Source organism: Triticum aestivum, chromosome 4D (genome assembly GCF_018294505.1).
Source record: "Triticum aestivum cultivar Chinese Spring chromosome 4D, IWGSC CS RefSeq v2.1, whole genome shotgun sequence".
Lineage (NCBI taxonomy): Eukaryota > Viridiplantae > Streptophyta > Magnoliopsida > Poales > Poaceae > Triticum > Triticum aestivum.
In genome coordinates this window covers 70,660,554-70,684,021 of record NC_057805.1, presented here as the reverse complement: position 1 = coordinate 70,684,021, position 23,468 = coordinate 70,660,554, and the positions used below count along the sequence as shown (strand labels likewise).

General features: G+C 42.5%; 1 protein-coding gene across 1 annotated transcript; it reads left to right on the top strand.

Annotated features, from left to right (window-relative positions):
• The first annotated feature begins 6,306 nt into the window (after positions 1-6,306).
• On the top strand, positions 6,307-19,698 carry LOC123096285 (DNA polymerase delta catalytic subunit). Its single transcript, XM_044517976.1, has 30 exons — positions 6,307-6,696; positions 7,666-7,776; positions 7,859-7,965; positions 8,064-8,223; positions 8,470-8,665; positions 8,753-8,888; positions 8,994-9,131; positions 9,362-9,439; positions 9,536-9,627; positions 10,419-10,485; positions 10,591-10,662; positions 11,288-11,374; positions 12,090-12,209; positions 12,287-12,385; positions 12,819-12,926; positions 13,019-13,114; positions 13,303-13,368; positions 13,493-13,549; positions 13,651-13,738; positions 13,848-13,927; positions 14,935-15,048; positions 17,530-17,644; positions 17,718-17,890; positions 17,971-18,042; positions 18,144-18,218; positions 18,306-18,395; positions 18,474-18,634; positions 18,854-18,927; positions 19,026-19,113; positions 19,203-19,698. The coding sequence occupies exons 1-30, from the start codon at positions 6,393-6,395 to the stop codon at positions 19,288-19,290; spliced, it is 3,312 nt and encodes a 1,103-aa protein (XP_044373911.1). The 5' UTR covers positions 6,307-6,392; the 3' UTR covers positions 19,291-19,698.
• Positions 19,699-23,468: the final 3,770 nt, after the last annotated feature.

Below are 23,468 nucleotides of genomic sequence, written 5' to 3'. Positions count from 1 at the left end.
CTACACAAACAAATAAGAACCTTGCAACCAACGCGATAAAGGGGTTGTCAATCCCTTCACGGCCACTTGCAAAAGTGAGATCTGATAGAGATAATAAGATAAATATTTTTGGTATTTTTATAATATAGATTGGAAAGTAAAGATTGCTAAATAAAATAGATCGGAAACTTATATAATGGAATATAGACCCGGGGGGCACAGTTTTCACTAGTGGCTTCTCTCAAGATAGCATAATCTACGGTGGGTGAACAAATTACTGTCGAGCAATTGATAGAAAAGCGCATAGTTATGAGAATATCTAGGCATGATCATGTATATAGGCATCACGTCTGTGACAAGTAGATCGAAACGATTATGCATCTACTACTATTACTCCACACATCGACCGCTATCCAGCATGCATCTAGAGTATTACGTTCATAAGAACAAAGTAACGCATTAGGCAAGATGACATGATGTAGAGGGATAAACTAAAGCAATATGATATAAACCCCATCTTTTTATCCTCGATGGCAACAATACAATACGTGCCTTGCTGCCCCTGCCGTCACTGGGAAAGGACACCGCAAGATTGAACCCAAAGCTATGCACTTCTCCCATTGCAAGAAAGATCAATCTAGTAGGCCAAACCAAACTGATAATTCGAAGAGACTTGCAAAGATAACAAATCATACATAAAAGAATTCAGAGGAGATTCAAATATTGTTCATAGATAATCTTGATCATAAACCCACAATTCATCGGATCTCGACAAACACACCGCAAAAAGAATTACATCGAATAGATCTCCAAGAGAATCGAGGAGAACTTTGTATTAAGATCCAAAGAGAGAGAAGAAGCCATCTAGCTAATAACTACGGACCCGAAGGTCTGTGGTAAACTACTCACACATCATCGGAGAGGCTATGGTGTTGATGTAGAAGCCCTCCGTGATCGATTCCCCCTCCGGCAGGGCGCCGGAAAAGGCGCCAAGATGGGATCTCACGGGTACAGAAGGTTGTGGCGATGGAAATAGGGTTTCGTGGTGCTCCTAGATGTTTTTAGGGTATATGAGTATATATAGGAGGAAGAAGTAGGTCGGTGGAGCTGCGAGGGGCCCACGAGGGTGGGGGCACGCCCAGGGGGGCAGGCGCGCCTCCGTGCGTCGTGGCCTCCTCGCTTCTTTCTTGACGTCCACTCCAAGTCCCCTGGATCACGTTTGTTCCAAAAATAACTCTCCCGAAGGTTTCATTCCGTTTGATATTCCTTTTCTGCGAAACACTGAAATAGGCAAAAAAAAACAGCAATTTGCACTGGGCCTTCGGTTAATAGGATAGTCCCAAAAATAATATAAAAGTGCTTAGTAAAGCCCATTAAACATCCAAAACAGATAATATAATAGCATGGAACAATAAAAAAATTATAGATACGTTGGAGACGTATCAGCCGGGCACCCGGAGGTGGAGGGCCGGGCACCCGGGGTCGCGCCAGGGGGGAGGCCGGGCACCCGGTGGTGAGGGGCCGGACACCGGGACCACCCAGGGAGGCCGCGACTGGAGGGGCCGGGCACCCGGGGCCAAGTGGCCGGGCACCCGGGGGTGCGCCTAGGTGGTGGGGGGGGGCACCCGGGGCTCTAGGGGCCGGGCACCCGGGGTGTCCAGGGGGTTTGCTCGCCCCACGGCCTTGTGCCCGGGCACCCGGGGTCCTCTTGTCCGGGCACCCGGGGTGTACAGAGCGTCCGTCCCTTCACGTCCTTCTTCCTTCTCTTCCTCCATGGGTGCTTGTGTCTCTGTCCTCGCCTCTTCACGGTCTTCTTCTTGGTACCTACGAGTCCATAGAGTTTCCCTTTGAGGTAGAATCCGACTCTCGTGTGAATCCGAACGAAACTTGGAGAGGAAAGAATTAACCTCGGTTTCGACGGTGCGTGCACGTGCTCTTGTCATTGGTCCTCGAGGTGCTTGACGAGTTGCAGTAGAGTCCATGGGGATGACGTAGGGATGCTCCGCATCACACACTCCAAAACCATTGAACATTGTATTCTTACAGTTATACCCAACAGACAATTAGACTATCTATTGGGATAATTAAGGTAAAACCTAACCATTACTTCAAGTTATGAGCCCCTATTACCCCCTTATGCTACAATCATGGACTTGGGAAGGGTTAGGTCACTCCACCCTCCCCCTCTAATAAATTCATCGTAACACAATGCTCTCCTGGAGGCCCCCTAATGGCGAAGTGACATGCAACTGATGTTGGCACGTTGCCGCTACAAACTTACAACATAACATAAAATGAAAAGATCAATCATGATTGCAAATTCATATCAGAGTTAACAACATCTTTCTCCCATGTATTTGAGAATTTGATGAACTACTCACAAGTCACATACATAAGTATTTGTAGGGTCGTGGATCTGAACAGCAATCTGAACATATAGTTCTTACACAAATAAAACACAAGGATCAACTACAAGATTATGCGACCCAATCTACACCAATTTGTAGGGTCGAAAGTATGTCTAGGGGGGTGATTAGACTACTTGACCAAATAAAAACCTAACATTTTCCCAATTTTAGTTGAGGGCAGATTTGAGTAATTCTAACAAGTCAAGCATCACCCTACACATGCAATTCTAAGAGTATAGCAGCAGAATGTAAAACATTGCACATGTAAGTAAAGGAGGGGTTTAGAGATTTCAAACGCAATGAAGACACGATGCTTTTTGGCGTGGTTCCGATAGGTGGTGCTACCATACATCCATGTTGATGGAGACTTCAACCCACGGAGGGTAACGGTTTCGCGAGTCCACAGAGGGCCACACCCACGAAGGGTCCACGAAGAAGCAACCTTGTCTATTCCACCATGGTTTCCGTCCACGAAGGACTACCCTCACTCGGGTAGATCTTCACGAAGCAGGCCATCTCCTTGCCCTTAAAAACTCCTTGGTTCAACTCCACATGATCTTGGAGGCTCCCAAGTGGCACCTAACCAATCTAGAAGACACCACTCTCCAAAAGGTAATAGATGTTGTGCTGGTGATGAACTCCTTGCTCTTGTGCTTCAAATGATAGTCTCCTCAACACTCAATCTCTCTCACACAGATTTGGCTTGGGTAGGAGAATGATTGGAGTGAAAAGCAACTTGAAGAGGCTAGAAATCAAGGTTCAAATGGTAGGAATGGAATCTCTTGATCTCAACACATGAGTAGGTGGTTCTCTCTCATAAAATGAATGGCGAAAGTTGTGTTTCATTCTGATGGCTCTCTCAGAGAGTAAGTGGTGGTGGAGGGGTATAAACAGGCAGCACAAAAAATCCAACCATTACAAGTCTTTGACCCAACTCGGTGGCACCAATATGAAAATCTAGGTGAGATCGACTAGTGCAAAAGACTTGACTGCTAGGCTTTTCGGTGAGACCGATTATCCCATCTCGGCGGGACTGAAGTGCAATGGCTAGGGCAGAGCCGTGTCTCGGTAATTCCGATCGTTTTGTCTTGGTGATTCCGAAATGAAATGATTTCATCACGGAAACTTGGCAAGGCCTTCTCGGTGGGACCGAGAACCAATTCGGTCAGACCGATATGTTAGGGTTTTGGCCGTGGCAACAGGATGATCATCTCAGTGGGTCCGGAGTGGATTGTATCGATGGGACCGAAATGAAGAATTTGGGTTTGGACAGATGTGATTGTGGGAAAGTGATGGAGGGTTTTTGGAGCAATATCACTGAACACTTTAAGCAACAACCTCATCAACAATACCTTATCCTCTTTTAATGGTAATGGCTTTCCTAAGGGACTCAATGTGATCTTGGATCACTAAACCAAAAATGTAGAGTATTGGGGTAGCCAATTCTTGTCCTTCACATTTTGGGGGGTCCACATCCATTAGTCCATGCCATGCCAATCATTGACCTTTTCTGAAATCTATCATCAACGTTCATTAGGTCAATGACATATATGTTGTTATTAGTTAGCAAAACCACCCGGAGATAAGTTGCACTTTCACAATTGCATATGGGCTATGATGGAGGTGGAGACAGAGATGGTGTTGTAGGATGAAATTGTGTGAATGAATATGCTTCCCATGTTCCTTTGGTGTTGGTCATGAGATAATAATGAATTCTCCTGGTCGGTGGCGACAAATCTGGTAGGATCAGCCCTCTGGAAAGAAATAAGGTTTGTCTGGTGGCTGCCGCTCCCTTAAGAAAACTAATAAATTAGTGCGTGCAATGCACGTTAATTTGTCATTATATTAATTACACGTAGATATTAGGTAGGATATCATTTACGTGTTAATTATGTGATTTGCGATGGAATTGATATCTGGTATGATATTAACTACACGGTAAACATGTTGAAAACTAAGAGATGGAGACAGAGATGGTGTTGTAGGATGAAATTGTGTGAATGAAGATGCTTCCCATGTTCCTTTGGTGTTGGTCATTAGATGATAATGAATTCTCCTGGTCGGAGGCGACAAATCTGGTAGGATCAGCCCTCTGGAAAGAAATAAGGTTTGTCCGGTGGCTGCCGCTCCCTTAAAAAAACTAATAAATTCGTGCGTGCAATGCACGTTAATTTGTCATTATATTAATTACACGTAGATATTAGGTAGGATATCATTTACATGTTAATTATGTGATTTGCGATGGAATTGATATTTGGTATGATATTAACTACACGGTAAACATGTTGAGCTCTTACCATCGGAGCAGTCTGAGTCGTTGGATTTACCTAGTTTGATGGCTGGGATTTGTTGGATCTGCCCTTTTGGATATTTTTATTTTGGTATAGTTACGTGAAAAATTAGAATTCCCCTCAAAAACTCTGTTTGTGGGGTGGAGGTCCTCAAAAAGCAGTCATAAAAGAAAATAGATGGGTTCAACATGGCCTGGCCACATGGGCTACATGGGTAGCTGCGTGGTCCACCTGGGTCTCCACACGTGGGTTGCCTTGGTACGTGGTCCTTTTGTCTCCAACCTTTGCAAACTATTTTTGCTGTATTAGGGCATGTACAATGGTGGCAACACCTAGGTGCTGCCCCGGCCCAGCCACATGTGCAGGTACTGCTGAAGCACCGGTTAATTTCTCATACACCCAGCGCACCTGTAGCCTTATGACATGAGCCACGACGATGGATGGATGAGCGTTCGGACCACGTACGTCTCTCTCTCTCTCTCTCTCTCTCTCTCTCTTATTGCTTTTTCTGCTCAAGCAACTGGTTCTTCTGCAGGCTACACTGACACATTTGAGGCATCTACTTTTAGTCCACGGTGGCATCCGAACGTAGTTGGCATATGAGGCACTAGGGCTGGGGCTATGCATTGACCATGCCCTTATTTCTCCTACTTTTGGAATTATCCTTTTCTTTGTGTTATCCTCTAAATATCTAGCCGCAACAATGCTTGGGGTCTTTCTGGCACAATCATGTAAATGCAAGGAAAACAGAGAGCAAAAATGGTTTGATACGCAATGTTAATTGAGCCATTTATCTTATAAAATTGTAATGCGAAATGCATGTATCACTTGACTGCTAGGTGAAATTAAATTGGAACGACGGTTTAGTTGGGCGAGAACATAAGTAACTTTTTGATGGAGACGAAGAGCATAAGTAACTTTTTTTGAGGGGTGTAGAGCTTTATTCAAACCATAACGCTTGACTAATATCGACAGTCAAATGGCCCAAAAATTACGAAGGATTGTGGCTGATATGCACGAAAGGGTGTTATGTACACATATTTCAATGTTTTTTTTTCTATGAATTTGATGAGTAACACAATTACAGTGGAATTCTATGACAAGCATTGTATCTATCAATTGACATTGAAAGTGACAATTTGGAGACTGTGAATATATTGAAGAGTGCAAACACAAACAGATCAAGATACACATTTCTTGTTAGAGAGATAAAAGAAAATATGTTCGAACATAGTTCTTATATTACTCACATCCGTCGTGGTTGTAATTCCTTTAGTCATGTTTTGGCAAACTTTGGGAGGACCCAAGGCCGAACTGCTGTATGGCTTGGGTCGGGACCAGAGGTCGTTTTAGATGCTGTTAAGCGTGATTGTACTTTGATTGAGTAATACAAGAATTATTTCCGCAAAAGAAAAATCATTGCAACACAATTGGTAATCCAAGATCTATTTTACCATGATATGAGTTCGAAGCACCGGAACGACATTGGATGATCCCAGATGCAATTTCTGTTGAATGTAGCCCATCCACCGCGCCCAAACGTTGACGCTAGCCCGGTTTACGTAAAGGCTATAGAGTTGGCGTATTCCTCTGTCGCCTCCCGTATAAACCCTACATCTCCAGCAATGGCGGGAACCCCAATTCCACATCCCCCCGTTCCCCGCCTTTCCGCCTCTCCAGTCCCCATCCCCTCTCTCTCCCACCCTCTCCGGCGATGAGCTCGGTCGGGCGCGGCGGCAAGCGACGGGCGGGGCCTCCCGCAGCCCCATCCCCGCTGGCGGCGAAGCGGCCCCAGCCTATGCCGCCTGGCGCCCCACAGCCGCCTCCGCCGGCTGCCGCGGCCGCGGAGGAGGAGGATATGATGGACGAGGACGTTTTCCTGGACGAGACCATCCTCGCGGAGGACGAGGCGGCGCTGCTGCTGCTCGACCGCGACGAGGCCCTCGCCTCCCGTCTTTCCAGGTGGAAGCGCCCCGCCCTCCCCGCCGACCTCGTCTCCGGTTGCTCCCGCTCCGTCGGTACGGCCCCATTCCCTCTACCCGTTCGTCTTCCATCCCGAGACTGGTTAGTTCAGGCCTGCGTGGAAGGTGTAACTCGGGGCGGATCGAGTATTTTGCTCTTAAGCAACCGTCAATTGACTAGGGGTTTGGTGTTCTTTTGTCCACAATCCCGCTTCAACTGAATTCATCTTGTTGATGCCTGGACTCGGGAATTCTGGGATTTTGCGCATACAGCTTGTCGATTCAGTGCAGTTTAGGCTTAATCAAGTTCCACATTTCGGTTGATGTGTCGATTGGATTAGTGAACACTAATAACTTGGTTTTTGTTCTCGTGAGAGATGGACCTTTTGAGTGTGCCAGGTGAACTGTGAAGGTGTGCTTTTAAAAATAAATGCTTTGCACTGGATGCGTGGGAGGTGATTGAATGTAAACCTGTAACCGATGCATTGCAGATTGTGAGATTATATGCAAAAGTCAAATGGAGTTATTTCTGGTCTGGAATTAGCAAAGCTTTTGTATTCAAAGAGGCATCAAATCCTCCCCTGTTTTGGCTGTACTTCTCACATTTCTGCTCGCAGTCTGGGTCGTGTCGTTGGGTCTCAGAATCACTATCATTTTGGATAGATGCACGCAACTGCACGTGTGCATAATTGTTGATTTGTTTTCTAGTTCGTACAGACTATATAAAATTTAAAGTTCATGAATTGGGTTCTGAAGTGTCCCTCTCTCTTACGAAGGTCCATGAACCTCCATACAGTCTGCACACTGTATGATTTTATAACATGTTAATTACATGGGGACACAAAGAGGAAATGCCGCATCCACCGATGGCTAAAATAAAAGTTTTAGGCTGTGCTCTGGAAGGATTGCTTGTTATAGCACTAATAGTTGCTAGCCATTTTGTTAATCTAAATTGGATAAAGCTTTATGTTAGATATACAGCTTCATCTTATTATTGATGCTGTTCCCTTCTGTTTGATTTTCTAGCTTTTCAGCAGCTGGATATAGATTATGTTATTGGTGAGAGCCACAAAGAGTTTCTGCCCAACTCTTCTGGTCCTGCGGCTATAATCAGGATTTTTGGTGTCACCAGAGAAGGTTATATGTTTCTGTCTTCAAATGATTATTCTTCATCATGCGGCTTGTGCTGACGTGTGATACTATCTTATTATGTTCTCAGGTCACAGTGTGTGCTGTCAGGTGCATGGGTTTGAACCATATTTCTACATCAGCTGCCCGCCAGGAATGAGCCCTGATGATATTTCAGGCTTCAAACAAACACTAGAGGTTTCTACTTCTATCCTATTTTAAGTTGGCCCTTCTGCTCAATGAAGGTACTTTGTAAGTACATTCTTTCCTTATACATTCTTCACAATGGTTTACAGGCGAGGATGAAGGAATCAAATAGGAATAGCAGTGTGCAAAGATTTGTGAAGAGTGTTGAGCTGCTGCAGAAGCAGACAATTATGCATTACCAGCCAAATAAATCTCAGTCCTTCCTGAAGATAGTAGTTGCCCTACCTACAATGGTTGCTAGCTGTCGTGGTCAGTGGTAGTTTAAGAACAGTACACTTATTTTCCATTGTTGTCAGTTGACCTCGTTACCTCTATTTTCAATGAATAACCTTTATAGTCTAAAGAAGGTTTTCATTTGCTTGCCTGCTAATTATTGTGTGAATCTTTTATCTTTACTTTGTACCCACCTCTCTGACTTTTCTGCATCCGTGGCTAGCATCATCATCGCATTTTTACGGCTTACCAAAATTGGCATATTTTGTGTGTGCATTATAGGCATCCTTGAAAGGGGCATAACGATTGGCAGTCTTGGTTCAAAGAGTTTCCTGACATATGAAAGCAACATTCTCTTTGCCCTTCGCTTTATGATTGACTGCAACATTGTTGGTGGCAATTGGATTGAACTTCCTGCTGGGAAGTATAGAAAAGCAACTCGTGTCATGTCCTATTGCCAGCTAGAGTTGGATTGCCTGTATCCTCCATACTGAATTTACTGCCTCCATCCTTATTTCTAAATCGTGACATTGTTCATTCGGTCATTCCTTAACTCAACCAACAGATATTCAGATTTGGTAAGCCATGCTCCTGAAGGGGAATACTCTAAGATGGCCCCCTTTCGCATATTAAGTTTTGACATCGAATGTGCTGGTCGCAAAGGACACTTCCCAGAACCAACTCATGATCCGGTTATTCAGGTTTGTTTCATTATCGTTGTATTTTGATAAGTCACTACATTTAATTTCCGATGTGAATGCCTTTATGTGCATATTATCTTGACATGCTTCCTTGGATTGAAATAGATTGCTAATTTACTCACGCTTCAAGGCGAAGCCCAGCCTTTTGTACGGAATGTCATGACTCTTAAATCATGTTCTCCCATTGTCGGAGTGGATGTAATGTCATTTGACACAGAGCGAGATATTCTACTTGCTTGGAGGGTGAGTGTTGCCTCATTCTGAGTTAACAGTGTCAGTTTTTTTTGTGATCTATGATTGTATACAGATATAACCTGTATCCATGGTGAAAAAACATGTTTTTGTTTGTTGGTTTCTTTGTATATACAGTTTGCTTTTTTTTATATTACACTCTTCCAAAGTTAAATACATTATCTGATGGCAGACAAGTAACTTTATTGATATCAACCCTGTTCTGCTTTGGTATTTTGCAGGATTTAATACGCGAGGCAGATCCTGATATTATAATTGGATACAATATCTGCAAATTTGATCTGCCATATCTTATTGAGGTACACAAACTTTTGTAAAGTTTGCAACGCTCTTACTCATTGCCCAACCTGGCAATTTTCTATCTCTTAGTACAATATGGTTTCGCATATTTGCAGAGAGCTGAAGTTCTCAAGATAGTGGAGTTTCCACTACTTGGTCGAATCAGAAATAGCCGTGTCCGTGTCCGTGATACCACCTTCAACTCAAGGTTATTTTTTTGAGCGCCAGTCTTTGTGCATTTTATATTTGTTCGCTCTAGTCCATGTTAGTTTGCCCATAGTGCATTGTAGACCACTAAGTAGTATTCATTATCATTTGTGTTTGCCCATTATGGTCAAATAGCTGTGCAATTCTCCAAGTTCTGTTTGGTTCTTTCCAGCGAGCCACTATGTTGCTGCTCTCCTTTATTTTTAACTTGTGTGCCTACATATGCAGTCCATGTTTGATTGATTCCAGTGATGCATAATTTCTGATTTCAGATTTAGCTGAAATTATGCTGATCATGCTAATTTAATGCAAATAATGTCTGATTAATCCTTGTTTCAGTGCCATCTAATAAGTTTTAGCATTGCCGTTCTCAGATATTTTATCCACAGTTTTTCTGCGTTCATATTTACGGGGTCATCCATAGATATCCTCTGTATTTTTTCTGGGGTCTATAATGGGCTTTCTACAAGGCAGTCTTTGAGGAGTAAACATTCGGTTTGCTGTTTATACGTTATTCTTTGCAATGAAGGATAGTTAGGGAAATACCATGATATTATGGACTTTACTATGCTTTGTAATTTTGTACCCTGCCTTAATTGTTGCATGCTAATGCTACAAGATTTTATGACCCTGCAAGGTGCAATGGCATATATTTTACTAAGACATTTTGGAAGTTTAAATTGAACTGCCAAAATGTCTTATATTTAGGAACAGAGGGTGTAAAACTCAAGAACTTGCTAGTAGTATTCACATGATAAAATTATTGATGGCGTGTTTGTTACTCTTATCCAGGCAATATGGTATGCGTGAAAGTAAAGATGTAACTGTGGAGGGAAGGGTACAATTTGATCTTCTGCAGGTTGTGATCTACTGTTTTACACAACTAGACCAGTAGTTTTTATTACTTTTAGTTACATGAAAGTATCTCATCTTCACTTTATCCTTACTTTCTGCATGTGGGCAGGCTATGCAAAGGGATTACAAGCTGAGTTCTTATTCATTGAACTCTGTATCTGCACATTTTCTAGGGGAGCAAGTAAGTCCAACCATTTTAAGTGGCCTTAGTTGCTGTCAGCGCACCCCTAAGTATTGTATTCACTCATATTCATGCCGTTATTATTCAAACTCTCGTTGTGTTATGGGCTAAAATGGTATCCATGCCCATACAAGGGTGCATGACGCAAGTCCCATCTGTTCATTAGTACTGACGGAATCAAACAGTTAGAATTTGGGGAAGAGTTATGCTCTTAGAAAAGGAGGTTGGTTTAGTCAGGGGAATCAAGATAAAAGTTTATTAGGAAGTGAAGATCCTATTCCCGTGGGACAAGCTAAGTCACTTATATAAAGGTCTACCATGTAATTATTTGAATTAAACAATGAAATAATTAGAAGTTCTCTAAGTCTCAGAGCCTTTCTAACACATCAGGGATGAGCCCTACCAGTTGTTGAGGACAAGTGCACCATCTCCAACCTTTGACTCTTAACCTACCAAATTATTCCGTTGTGAACCAAGGTCCAGAACACTTCGGACTGGAACTCAGTTTGACTTCACTAAAATAATTCGAAAGTGTGCTAATTGCCTAATTTGATGCAAATGGCTTTGTAGTATCGATTTAATACTCTTTCCTTTTATTGTTCTGATATTAGATTTTCATGCGCAGAAAGAGGACGTTCATCATTCAATCATATCTGATCTTCAAAATGGAAACTCAGAGACACGAAGGCGTCTTGCAGTTTATTGCTTGAAGGTCAGCTTAATTGTTCTTTGAGTCATCTGCTAATAAACTGCTGAAATGTGCTTATGAAGTAGCTGGTTTAGTTGTGGGCATTTTGCTCTACATTTCTGATTGGGCTTTGAGATTTTCCTTTTTCTTCTTCTCAAATAATGTCCTTGTAGGTTCTCAGAAGGATTCGGATTAATTTGGTCAAACTTAATAGTTATATATTGCTCTTACACTTCTCATCATAAGATATGTACCTAGTGGTCTGTAGTGCATGCTTTTAACATCATCATTAGTCCGAGATTGCAATTTTATGATTCACCGATGTCATTTTCTAAACACATTAGTCGTTTGGGAGGCAATATTACCATTGACATAGATGTCAAGAATGAAACAAGATAATTTTGAATCAGGCCAACATACATATTAATATATTCTGTTTGTCTAATAATCTCTTTCACTTGAAGACTTACCTTGCAGCTTGCATTATGTATACTTAAGAAATATCCCCAAATTATGTTACTATCTGATGAATGAGCAACAATTCAATGTTTGAAAAACAGTTGCAATACATGGAAACGTTTGCTCCTTATCTCTGGCCAATAGGTCTGCTGGTATCTTAGTTGTAAGCTAGGATGATACTTGTGCAAAATGACCTATAAAATTTGTACCTTTGAGTTGATCACTAGCCTTTCCTCGAAGTGTGTTCCCAACATGCTCTTTTCCATTTCTGTACACACAGGATGCTTATCTTCCACAAAGACTGTTAGATAAATTGATGTACATCTACAACTACGTAGAGATGGCGAGGGTCACAGGAGTTCCCATTTCTTTTCTGCTCTCGAGGGGACAGAGCATTAAGGTGACAACAACATCAAATTCTGCCAATAGATATATTCCACTCTAGCATTCTAACAGGAATTTCAATGTGGTCTTCAGGTCCTCTCACAGTTACTGAGGAAAGCAAAACAGAGAAACCTTGTTATACCAAACATAAAGGGCCAAAGTTCTGGGCAAGATACCTTTGAGGGCGCAACTGTAAGTCGATTGACATGATCTGCATTTTCCAGCCTCATTGTTTTTTTTGTCATGATGCAGTAGCAGCTATTACACTTATTACATATCTATTTATCATGCCATAAAAACATCATACTGCACATTATGACCCTTTGAATTTCTTGCCTTGACCGTATAGATATTATGTGAGATAAGGAAATTTTCCATACTGACAACTAGGTTATAACCACCAATGCAAAAAACTACTGTGGATCATGCATAATGCATCTTGATTGCTTACCATGAACACATATTTGTGTATACCAACTCTCTTTCCACCTGGGAAGTAAGGAAGCATTCAGCAATATTTTTTACTTCTCCATTTTCTAAACTGATCATGCAATGAAAAACATCGTTCTTTTTGTTCTTTTTTCCGTTTTATTGTCCAATGATTCTGTGTCACCCTTCAATTTAGGTTTTGGAGGCAAGGGCTGGATTTTATGAGAAGCCCATTGCAACTTTGGACTTTGCTTCTCTGTATCCATCCATCATGATGGCCCATAACCTATGCTACTGCACTTTGGTAAACATAATTCTTTTAATTGCTATGCTAATATCTGAAAAAAACAATGCTGTCTGAAAATTGGGTTAATGTGTATCCAAATGGGTTTTAAGGTTCCCCCTGAGGATGTCCGTAAACTCAACTTGCCTCCAGAAAGCCTCTACAAAACCCCATCTGGTGAAATATTTGTGAAACCAGAGTTGCAAAAGGTAATTCTTTCCCGGCACTTAACTCTTCTAACAATTCCGTGGAAAAAGTGATGATTATGTGCATTGACCGAGGCTGGGGGTACCACTCCTCTGTTCTATTTTTTATATACTTTTTGCTTCCTGGCATGGTAAACGATCTTCGTGACAGAAACAGTGTTTCCTAACCAATATTATGTCTCCAATATCAGGGTATACTTCCTGAAATCCTTGAAGAACTGTTGGCTGCTCGAAAAAGAGCAAAAGCAGATTTGAAGGTATATTTCTCCCATGTTATTACTGTGAGAAAATTATAGTCAAGACACTTTAGATTTATAAATGCTAAACATTGTGCATTACGTGTCTTCAATCCTATATTATAATCACCAGTAACCTTTTCAGGAAGCAAAGGACCCATTCGAAAGGGCGGTTCTTGATGGTCGTCAGCTTGCCCTAAAAGTACTTAAATATCTATTTCCTAACACTCTCGCCCCCCTCAAACAGTGGTACATAAAACACGACTCCTTGAATCTTGACATTGTTTAATGGGTCTATTTCAGATAAGTGCAAATTCAGTTTATGGTTTTACTGGTGCTACCGTTGGTCAATTGCCCTGTTTAGAGATTTCTTCGAGTGTTACGAGCTACGGTGAGCATGAATTCTTCGTTTAATATAGTGCACGTGTACATTTCATAGTACCCTGAAACATTCAAGAACATGTCGAATTGTGTGGTACTGAAGGATTTTTATTCTACAGGTAGACAGATGATTGAGCACACAAAGAAGCTTGTTGAAGATAAATTCACAACACTTGGAGGCTATGAGCATAATGCAGAGGTGTACTATCAGTTACCATATCCTGTGTTTGTATAAGCTTGCTATATTTCATGTTAACTTGTCTGCTCTACATTAGCAAGTTTTCAAGCCTTCAATTACCCATTTCCATCTGATATGGCAGATATGAATCCATGAGGCATTCTATATCAGATTCGAACCGACAACTTACATCAGCATACTCAGTTCCTTAGCATTTACTAACCTGTGAATCTGTCCATCTCAGTGGGACATGGTGGCAAATCCTTCCTACAAAGGAGTGCCAAAACCACACAATATTAGTTTTGTCTTTGTTAAGCTTCATGCACTAGCCGACACAATTAAAAGTCCGAACTCATGGAAAGGGCTAGGCAATCCACATATACACTTCAGCATCCCCTCTCACGTGTGACGCGGGAAGTCAACATGTGAATAGACTCAGAGGTATGGCTCAAGAGGCGTATACGTGGGCACAGGGGTCAAGAACAATCTTTGAATAAATTGTGACAGCCAGGACTTGAACTCATGGCCTTAGGCTCTGATACCATGTTAAGCTTCATCCACTAGCCAACGCAACCAAAAGTCCAAACTCATGGAAAGGAGCAATCCACATATACACTTCAATAGATATCAGCACAATGTTGGCTCAGAACTATTTGTAATGTCCTTGCAAAGCTAGCAGTTTTGTGAAGCTTCACTAGAGTTTCAATGACATGTGGGACCTGGACTCACATGGTATTCTCACAGCTGGTACCATTTTTCCAAAATGCAACTTTCCAATGTCATGTTTCTGATTTCCCCCAAATCTTATATGCAAGTAGCAACCTCAGGACCTTGTTCATGTGACATCTTGCTTCCATACATTCAATTAGTTTGCAGGCTAGATATCAGCATAATAATTACTTTCAATCTGTATGCAAGCTTCTTTTTCCTGCTTTAGTCTATATGCACTTGGTTAGTCTATTTGTTGGGATTTTCACACTTTTCATTCATGTTCTGATGGTTGATGCAAATTCTTTTGGACATTCCAGGTGATTTATGGAGATACTGATTCTGTGATGGTACAGTTTGGCGCTTCTACAGTCGAGGACGCAATGAAATTGGGAAGAGAAGCTGCAGAGTATATTAGTGGAACATTTATTAAGGTGACTACAGATACTCTTGTCATTACTTGGTATTGTAACATTGTTTTGAGGGAAAACAGTGGGAAATATCACACTCTATAACTTTATATCAATAAGAAGCGGAGTTTGGAGATACATAAGTAAAGCAACAATAACAACAACAAAGCCCTGTCAAGTTGGGGTAGGCTCGAGTTGAAACCCATAAGATCTTGAAACCTAGTCATGGTTCTGGCACGTGGATAGCTAACTTCCACTCACCTATCCATGGCTAGTTCTTTGGTGATATTCCAGTCCTTCAGGTCTCTCTTTACGGACTCCTCCCATGCCAAGTTTGGTCTACCCTTACCTCTCTAGACAATATCAGCACACTTTAATCTTCTGCTATGCACTTGCGCTTCTGGAGGCCTGTGTTGTATATGCCCAAACCATCTCAGACAATGTTGGACAAGCTTCTCTTCAATTGGTGCTACCCCAACTCTATCACGCATGTCATCATTCCGGACCGATTCTTATGTTGCCCGTGCTTTGCAATGGGAGCATACATATTTTAGTGGTTCAACACAAATACACAATCATGTCTCCTCATGCACATCATACAGTATTGTCGCCCAATATCATATTTTGTTATAATTAATAAATGCCGACGTAGCGTGATTGCGAGGATTGCGAGAAGAAGGAAGCCACGGGGGCCTGGGCCGTGGACAGCTCGAGCCACAACGTGGTTGCGTGGAGGAGAGCGGTGGCGAGCGGGAGTGATCCCCTTTTCCCAGCGCCACCAGCATCAGCTAGGCGTGCCTCATCTGCTCGGATCAGCGTGTCCCTGATGAGGATATACCTTGGCAACACCGATCCTGACATTCAGGAGGCCCTAGGGCGAATTTTGAACAATACACATACCTCTTATAGTAAAACAAAATTATTCCGTCTTTTGTATCTATGCCACAAAAATGTTTATGATAAGTTCTATACATTGCCACATAATAACTTTCAATAGATTCAACAATTTCAAGAGAACATTTTTAATTCTAAACCAAATAAAATTTCTGAAATAAGAGATGAAAGAAGAAATTAAAATGTTGGCTAATCTTTAGATCTCGAAGAAAAATGCATATGTCTGACATGGTCACACATGGAAAATAAATCACCGAATATAGATCCGTCGGTACGTGCATCATAAATCAAAGAAGAGAAAGCACGGTATAAGAAGTGTGGGAAAACAATGCCAGAATTGACGGCTTGCCGTGAACTCCACAGATTGTGTGCACCTGACATCAGTCCGGATGGCTCGCACAAGAAAAATATCAATAAGAAGTAATAGACGAAGAAAATCCACTATGAAATAAATAAATTAAATGTTGAGTCACAGGAACCATTGCAAAGGCTATATCTATTGATTAGCCCTTTGCTTGAGGAACAGGATTGGTCTAAAGGAGGCGATATGCTTGAAGAAATGCAACAGCAGTAAAGAAAGGTAGCAGCAGTATTTTTTTTGACTGCAAGGGAAAAGGAAAAAGTTGAGAGAAGGAAAAGGAAACTAAAGATTTCTTTTGAGGGTATAAAGATAAGGACAGGAGAGAGCCATATCATGTTAATAGGTTGGGCCTTCTGGCTTGTTCAGTTTCTTTACTGCATGTATATAGATGGGCCTATGTGCTCACAGACGAGCGGGCACACACTGCCAAAAACCCTGAAGAAACCGGACGCAACAAAATCGGTGGAAAGTGTAGAGGATGGACGGACAGAACGGGTGACATGGGGAGAGGCTGACGAAAAGAAGATGTACGACGGAGCGTTAAGTTCTTTGTTGATAGGAGAGATAAGTAAGTCATCTCTATAACATGGATGGTATGTACCCTGTGACGTTCATCCTAGTCTCTAGTGTCCTTCCCTAATAGCCACAAGCCTGTTCACCCTCTAAGGTGACTCGTATCTTTCAATCCGATCAGGACTTGGAGATGTGTGTAAGGAGCATTTCTGTACTAATTCTACTTGTATTGAAGGTCTGGCCATTGGAAAAGATAAATCCAACCAATTAATCAAGCAATTGGCGATCTCATCAGAAGCAAAATAAAAAAGTAGAAGGAACTGGGGCGTTGAAAGGATCAGGGGCTACATTTTCTTTAGCATGATATTCATTTTTAGGGCCAGATCCGAGGTTTGTAAGAGGGTTCAAGAGGGGTTGTGAGAGAGCCATAATCTATGTTGTGCTAAGGAATTTGTGGCTAGCCTCACTCTCATCTGTTGTTATTGTTTTATCACCATTAATTTGGTTCTCTTTACGAGGCTCATCTACTTTGTTGTTGGTAGCTGCATGCTTGTTTGATATCTCAAAATATCAGATCAGATCCTGTTAACTACTTCACATTAGATCAGTGTCATAATATAACATGTTCGTTCCTGTAATAAATCCTAGCTGAATTTAAGTCCTTGCCAAGTATCCAATTTTGTTAAACTAATAACTTTCAATTTTAATATTTGTTGATTTTTACATCTGTCGTGCAGCCCATCAAGCTAGAGTTTGAGAAAGTTTACTTTCCATACCTACTGATCAGCAAGAAGAGATATGCTGGTTTGTACTGGACAAATCCTGAGAAATTTGACAAAATGGACACAAAAGGTATTTATTGCATTATAGTTGTTGTCATCCTACTTTCCTGCTTTAACATGTATTCTTCTACCTTTGCATACAGGTATTGAAACAGTTCGAAGGGACAACTGTTTATTGGTAAAGAACCTGGTGACTGAGTGCCTTCATAAAATACTAGTGGACCGAGATGTTCCTGGTGCAGTCCAATATGTCAAGAATACCATATCTGATCTATTAATGAACCGTGTGGACTTGTCACTTCTGGTTATAACAAAGGTGAATTAGTATGCAATTCACCCATAAAGATCACTAAAGCTTGAAATCCTCTGGTTACTCACAATGGCTCTGATTTGCAGGGTTTGACAAAAACAGGAGAAGACTATGCTGTAAAAGCTGCCCATGTGGAGCTTGCTGAGAGGATGCGTAAGGTACTGACACTTGATATTTTTCCTAAATGGTCCTTATCTTTGTTCATTCCTTGTGGAGATTGGAGGCATGTGACTGGCATAACTCTGATTCTTTTGAGCAGAGGGATGCTGCTACTGCACCAACTGTTGGCGACCGGGTTCCTTATGTTATAGTAAAAGCAGCAAAAGGGGCAAAGGTAACTCATATGTATTTGCTGTTGTAGAGTCGTATATTTCTTCTGTTATACATAGCTGTGTTGATACATTTGTCTTTCTACATACAGGCATATGAGAAGTCAGAAGATCCAATTTACGTTCTGGATAATAACATTCCAATAGATCCTCAGTACTACCTTGAGAACCAAATTAGCAAAGTTTGTCCAGAACACCCTTCTTTATATTCAAAACCTATTTTTCCCACTTCTAATGAAGTATGGAATTTTTATTGTCAGCCACTGTTGAGAATATTCGAACCAATTCTGAAGAACGCGAGCAGAGAACTGCTTCATGGAAGTCATACCAGAGCTGTTTCAATCTCAACTCCTTCAAATAGCGGGATAATGAAATTTGCAAAGAAACAACTGACTTGCCTCGGATGCAAAGCAGTTATAAGGTAATTCTCCTACAATGTTGCAAAAAAATATGCACTCTATTTTCCTTCTGTTGGAACTGTGAGCATTTGCTTCCCAATATTTAATTCTGCAGTGCAGATGCCGTACTTTAAAATGACCTTTCATTCTAATATTCCTATTCCAGCAGTAAAACCATAATTTTACTCCCTTTGCTGTAATGAATGACCCAGCCTTCTAACCGACCCATTGTCACCCTGCAGTGGTCCCAACCAAACACTTTGCTCACATTGCAAGGGAAGGGAAGCAGAGTTATACTGCAAAACAGTAGCAAATGGTAGGATCTCAATCCTCTGAAATGTTTCTCAAATTTTGTAAAAGGTACACTGTCAACAAGCGTCTGATGACCGACTGGTTTACCTTAAACACCCACAGTTTCTGATCTGGAGATGCTCTTTGGGAAGCTATGGACGCAGTGCCAGGAGTGCCAAGGCTCCCTACACCAGGACGTTCTGTGCACCAGGTTTGCTCATCAAAATTTGTTCATCAGCACTCTCCAATCTTTGAACTTGAACCAAAAGCTTAAGACTCCTGTTGGTGTCATCATTGTAGTCGGGACTGCCCTATTTTCTACCGGCGGAGGAAGGCACAGAAGGACATGGCTGAAGCTAGGGTGCAGCTTGATCGTTGGGACTTCTGAGTCCTCTCAATGCTCTGAGAACTTGCATTTTTCTCCCTCCGCCAACTTGTGAGGGTGTTATCGCGAATGGCTCGCTGCCGCTAAGATCACGTGATTGCATCATGATGCATGATGGGCCAGGGCTACGGTGGAAGATCGGTAGCGTTTGAGGTAGGCTTGTTGTATGGTTAATGCGTGTGTCTGCTTAGTTTGTACGGGAGTAGCCAGTATCAACCATGACAGATGGTTGATTGCTGCCTCCCTAATTGTGCCGGACTGCTGATGCGTAAGTAGAAGTAGAAAAACTCATCTTGTAAGTTGGTCAGAATTTTATGTAGCAATGTCTATCGCCATGTTTTTGTAATTTGTCCTGCTCAATTATATTTGAGAAAATATTAAAAAAATCATTTGTGTGTTCTACACTATTCATGAATTTTTTGTATACGTTCACATGTTTTAAAACGACTTTCATGCATAGGAGATTTACATTTGTTTCGTAAACTTGGAGAGTTCCTTGAATTGTTGACCCTATAAAATCATGATTGTGTTGGGAGTTTTGGGGACATGCATGCAGAGCTGGGCTAGGTGGCAAAATTTCTGTGTTTGGACCCTTTTGGCGAAGTTTAGTCGGATCTGACCCTTGCCTACCGCGAGGCCCTGTGCGGTAAGTTAATGGCAGCCGCTGTCAACCAATTGTATCGGGGCATCGGGGCTGACGTTGCTTAACGGCACTACCGCCAGGGTGGACGGTGGTAGGGTAGCTAAAGCTACCGCCACCCTTTGCGGCGGTAAGGTGTGCTAAGCCTTGCGTGTGCGCTAGGGTTTTGTAACAGAAAGTTGATGATTTTTTACGGTAGGGTTTTAGACCTTACCGCCAGGGGGGGTCTGGTGGTAGGGTCCCCTATAACGGGAAATCACAAAGATTTTGCGGTAGGCTGTGAGAACCTATCGCCGCAGTCCCTTGCGGTAGGATCCTCGGTCACTTATTTTTTAGAAGATCTTGATCATTTCAATTATAAATATGAATGATAGTTCAACACAGCAACAAATAGTGTTTGCAAAACAAAATATGATGATCTCACACATTATAGGTAGCAAATCGACAACACCAAATAAGTAGGTAGCAGATCGACATATAAAATAGGTTCAACATAGTAAATAGGTAGCAAATCGACAACACCAAGTAGTTTGATATAGCAAACAAGTTCTAGTTCACAACTAGTTTAACTAAGCGAGTTCAACACGACCATATCACTTGTTCCTCCCCCTCCCTCGGCGGTACACTCCTCGTTTTTCTTCGAGCGGGTTTCATCCGGCTTCTTCGTGCGATAAGGATGCTCTTTCTAAAACGGGGATGGACTCTTCCAATCCTTCTTCGGCTGACTCCCCCTCTTGTCTTGGGTTGGATGAGTCGGTGGAGATCCGTCATCATCGTCGTACTCCTCCTCATCACCTCCTTCCTTGGGCTTGCTTCTCATCCTCTTCTTCCTCGTCATCTTCTCCCTCTTCCTCCTCAACAATGCGAGACGACGAGGCGGCATGGCTAGAGGAAGCTCCACTGGCGTGGCTCGATGAAGCTTCGCCGGCATGGCTCGATGAAGCGATGACACGCATCGACCCTCCATGAACAGGAACATGGATATCGGCCGCGCTAGCGCACCCAAGCATGCCCACTATCTTACGACATCGGGTCATGAACTTCTGCAATAACAAACAACCAAGAACATAATATGGATCAACTTTAGGGTTACAACTAAACTATAATATGGCTAGGAGGTTCGATGTTACCTTCACCGTTTCCCTTAGCTTGCTGTTAGATTCCACGGTCCCGGGGTCATAACCCAGCATGTCCGAGCAATAAATTTTTTTTCTGTTAAGCTCCGAAGCCTGTGTAAGCATCATTTGTAAGTCAATGACATTGACTAAAGCAGTTTTCATCCAACCGCTGAGAGCTCAAAACAATAGAGAGCACAACTTACCACTCTGTTCATCAGGGTTGCATACTCCCTGAATTCACCTTTGAGCTCTCTAAGGCTGTCACGGTAGGCTTCATCCTCGGAGTCATCCTCCTCCAATGATGTGATATCCGCAGAGGTCCAGTGTGGCCTCAGGTGCACACGGTACTTCACGCCATCGCCATACCACTTCATGTGTTCATTGTACGCGTCTTAGTTACTCGCTCTCCTCTCGCCGTCTTTGCGACACCTCCTCTCTTCCCACGCTTTCACGTGGTCCGCGAGCTCGTGCCCCCAGTTTGTGATCGACTGACAATTCTTCATACTCTTCCGGCAAGGCATAAGAAACAATAAAACATCATGATAACGTCGAATAGAACGAAAACATGGCAATAGAGAACAATACCCTCACCAGTGAAGGTCGAAGCCACCGGTGGGGTATTTTGTAACATACCAAATTGCGTAGCCACACGCTATGGTAAGTGCCACTCGACGGCGTACACGCATATCATAGGCACAATGCACCACCAGGCAAGCCTGTCCTTGCAGCACATCACGTTGAGCTCGTACCCCCATTGTCGATCGTGGTACGACCACCAGTTGACCTACAAAAAGATTGGTAAGAACCGTGAAAGTCGGTACAAAATGATTGGTAAGCTAGTTGGTATACCTGATAAGATGTCAGGTTGTCCAACTCGTTGGTGAAGACCTTGTACAACACAGTGGACTTGCTCGTGTAGACCTTCACCTTGACCCAAGCGTATGCGGCGGTCGGGTATCGAGCCATGTCGCCTTCTTTGCCATACTCCTTCCATGGATGCCGGGTATCTTTCTTAGGACGGCCCACCAACAACCGCTCCCACATCCAGATAGAGAGGGTCCAGACAAATCCGCACATGGCGGACTTCTCTTCCATCCTCTGCGTTGTGTTGTCAAGCTACAAACACCAATTCAAGAGTAGATGACACAATTCAAAACACATCATAAATCCATAAACTAATATTGATCTATCTCTCTTACCGAGCGGTATAGGTATGCAAGGTCGGGGGAGCCCAGCTGTACCCTGCATCCCAGTCGGCCAGGAGGTCCAGATACATCCATAGGGCGGTGTCCCCCGAGCAGTCTGGAAACACGACCTCCGTCAGAAGGTACCACAAGTAGGCCCTTGCGTACTGCTCCACAATCCGCGCATCGGCATCTTCCGGGCATATGGCCCGGTTGTTCTGGATCCACATGAGTGGTGCACCGAATGTTCGGTTATCTCGGATGGCGGGTCAGTCGCCGATGAGGCCGGTGACCCTATGCTGCCAGTTGTTTTTGTCCACTCGCCCAGTGAGAGCCTGGCCCCTGGATCGGTAGGGCCGTGATCATGGCGAAGTCCTCGAGTGTCACCATCATCTCACCACATGGGAGATGGAAACTATGCGTCTTGGGGCGACACCGGTCGACCAATGCTGTGAGAGCTAGGTGGACGAGCGTCGGCGTCTTTCACTTGATTTGAAGCACGAAACCCAGCAGCCGTGCTCTCCTGAAGTACGACGTGTAAAGTTTGTCATACTGCATCTAGAACGGCCTTGGTGTGGCCCCTCATCCGCAATGGGGGTAGCATCTGTCATAATGTAAACGAAAATAGATAGTAACTTCATTTCTCATAATTTAACCAATTTTTGGTGCAACAACTTGATCATGGTTATTACCACTCCATTCTCCATAAAACGGGTGCGATGACCGTTGTCGAACGCATGGTCAAGCATGGTGTAGGTAGTGCCGATGGTGGGCGCAAGGAGGGCCTCCTGATTTTTTTGCAAATGAATCATGTCATATTCAACCAACATGCATCATATCATATTAGTCAATTGTAGCATATTCAACTTACATCAATCAATAAATATATCATAAAAGATATAATCAACAATGGAATATGCAAATGAATCATGTTAGTCAAACTAAAAACCTAGTTACTATATCAATGCGAATGAATCATATTTAATCAAACTAAAAATCGTATTGAATCAACAATATATATATATCATATATATATATATATATATATATATATATATCACATTAACCAATCATATTCAACCACATCAATCATATCAATCACATCAAACATCAATGAACAATTCAATTTTTTTATGAATATGAACTAGGGTTCATGTTGATACTATATAGTAGCATGAACTAGGATTCATCTACTAGATGAAATACGGTTCTATCAAATTCAATCATATTCAACCACAT

Excerpts from the sequence above, each read along its gene's own strand:
- LOC123096285 (XM_044517976.1), top strand. The coding sequence starts at position 6,393 with ATGAGCTCGGTCGGGCGCGGCGGCAAGCGACGGGCGGGGCCTCCCGCA. Across the intron at positions 9,628-10,418 it reads GATACCACCTTCAACTCAAG|GCAATATGGTATGCGTGAAA; the intron begins GTTATTTTTTTG and ends ACTCTTATCCAG. Across the intron at positions 13,369-13,492 it reads GAGCAAAAGCAGATTTGAAG|GAAGCAAAGGACCCATTCGA; the intron begins GTATATTTCTCC and ends TAACCTTTTCAG.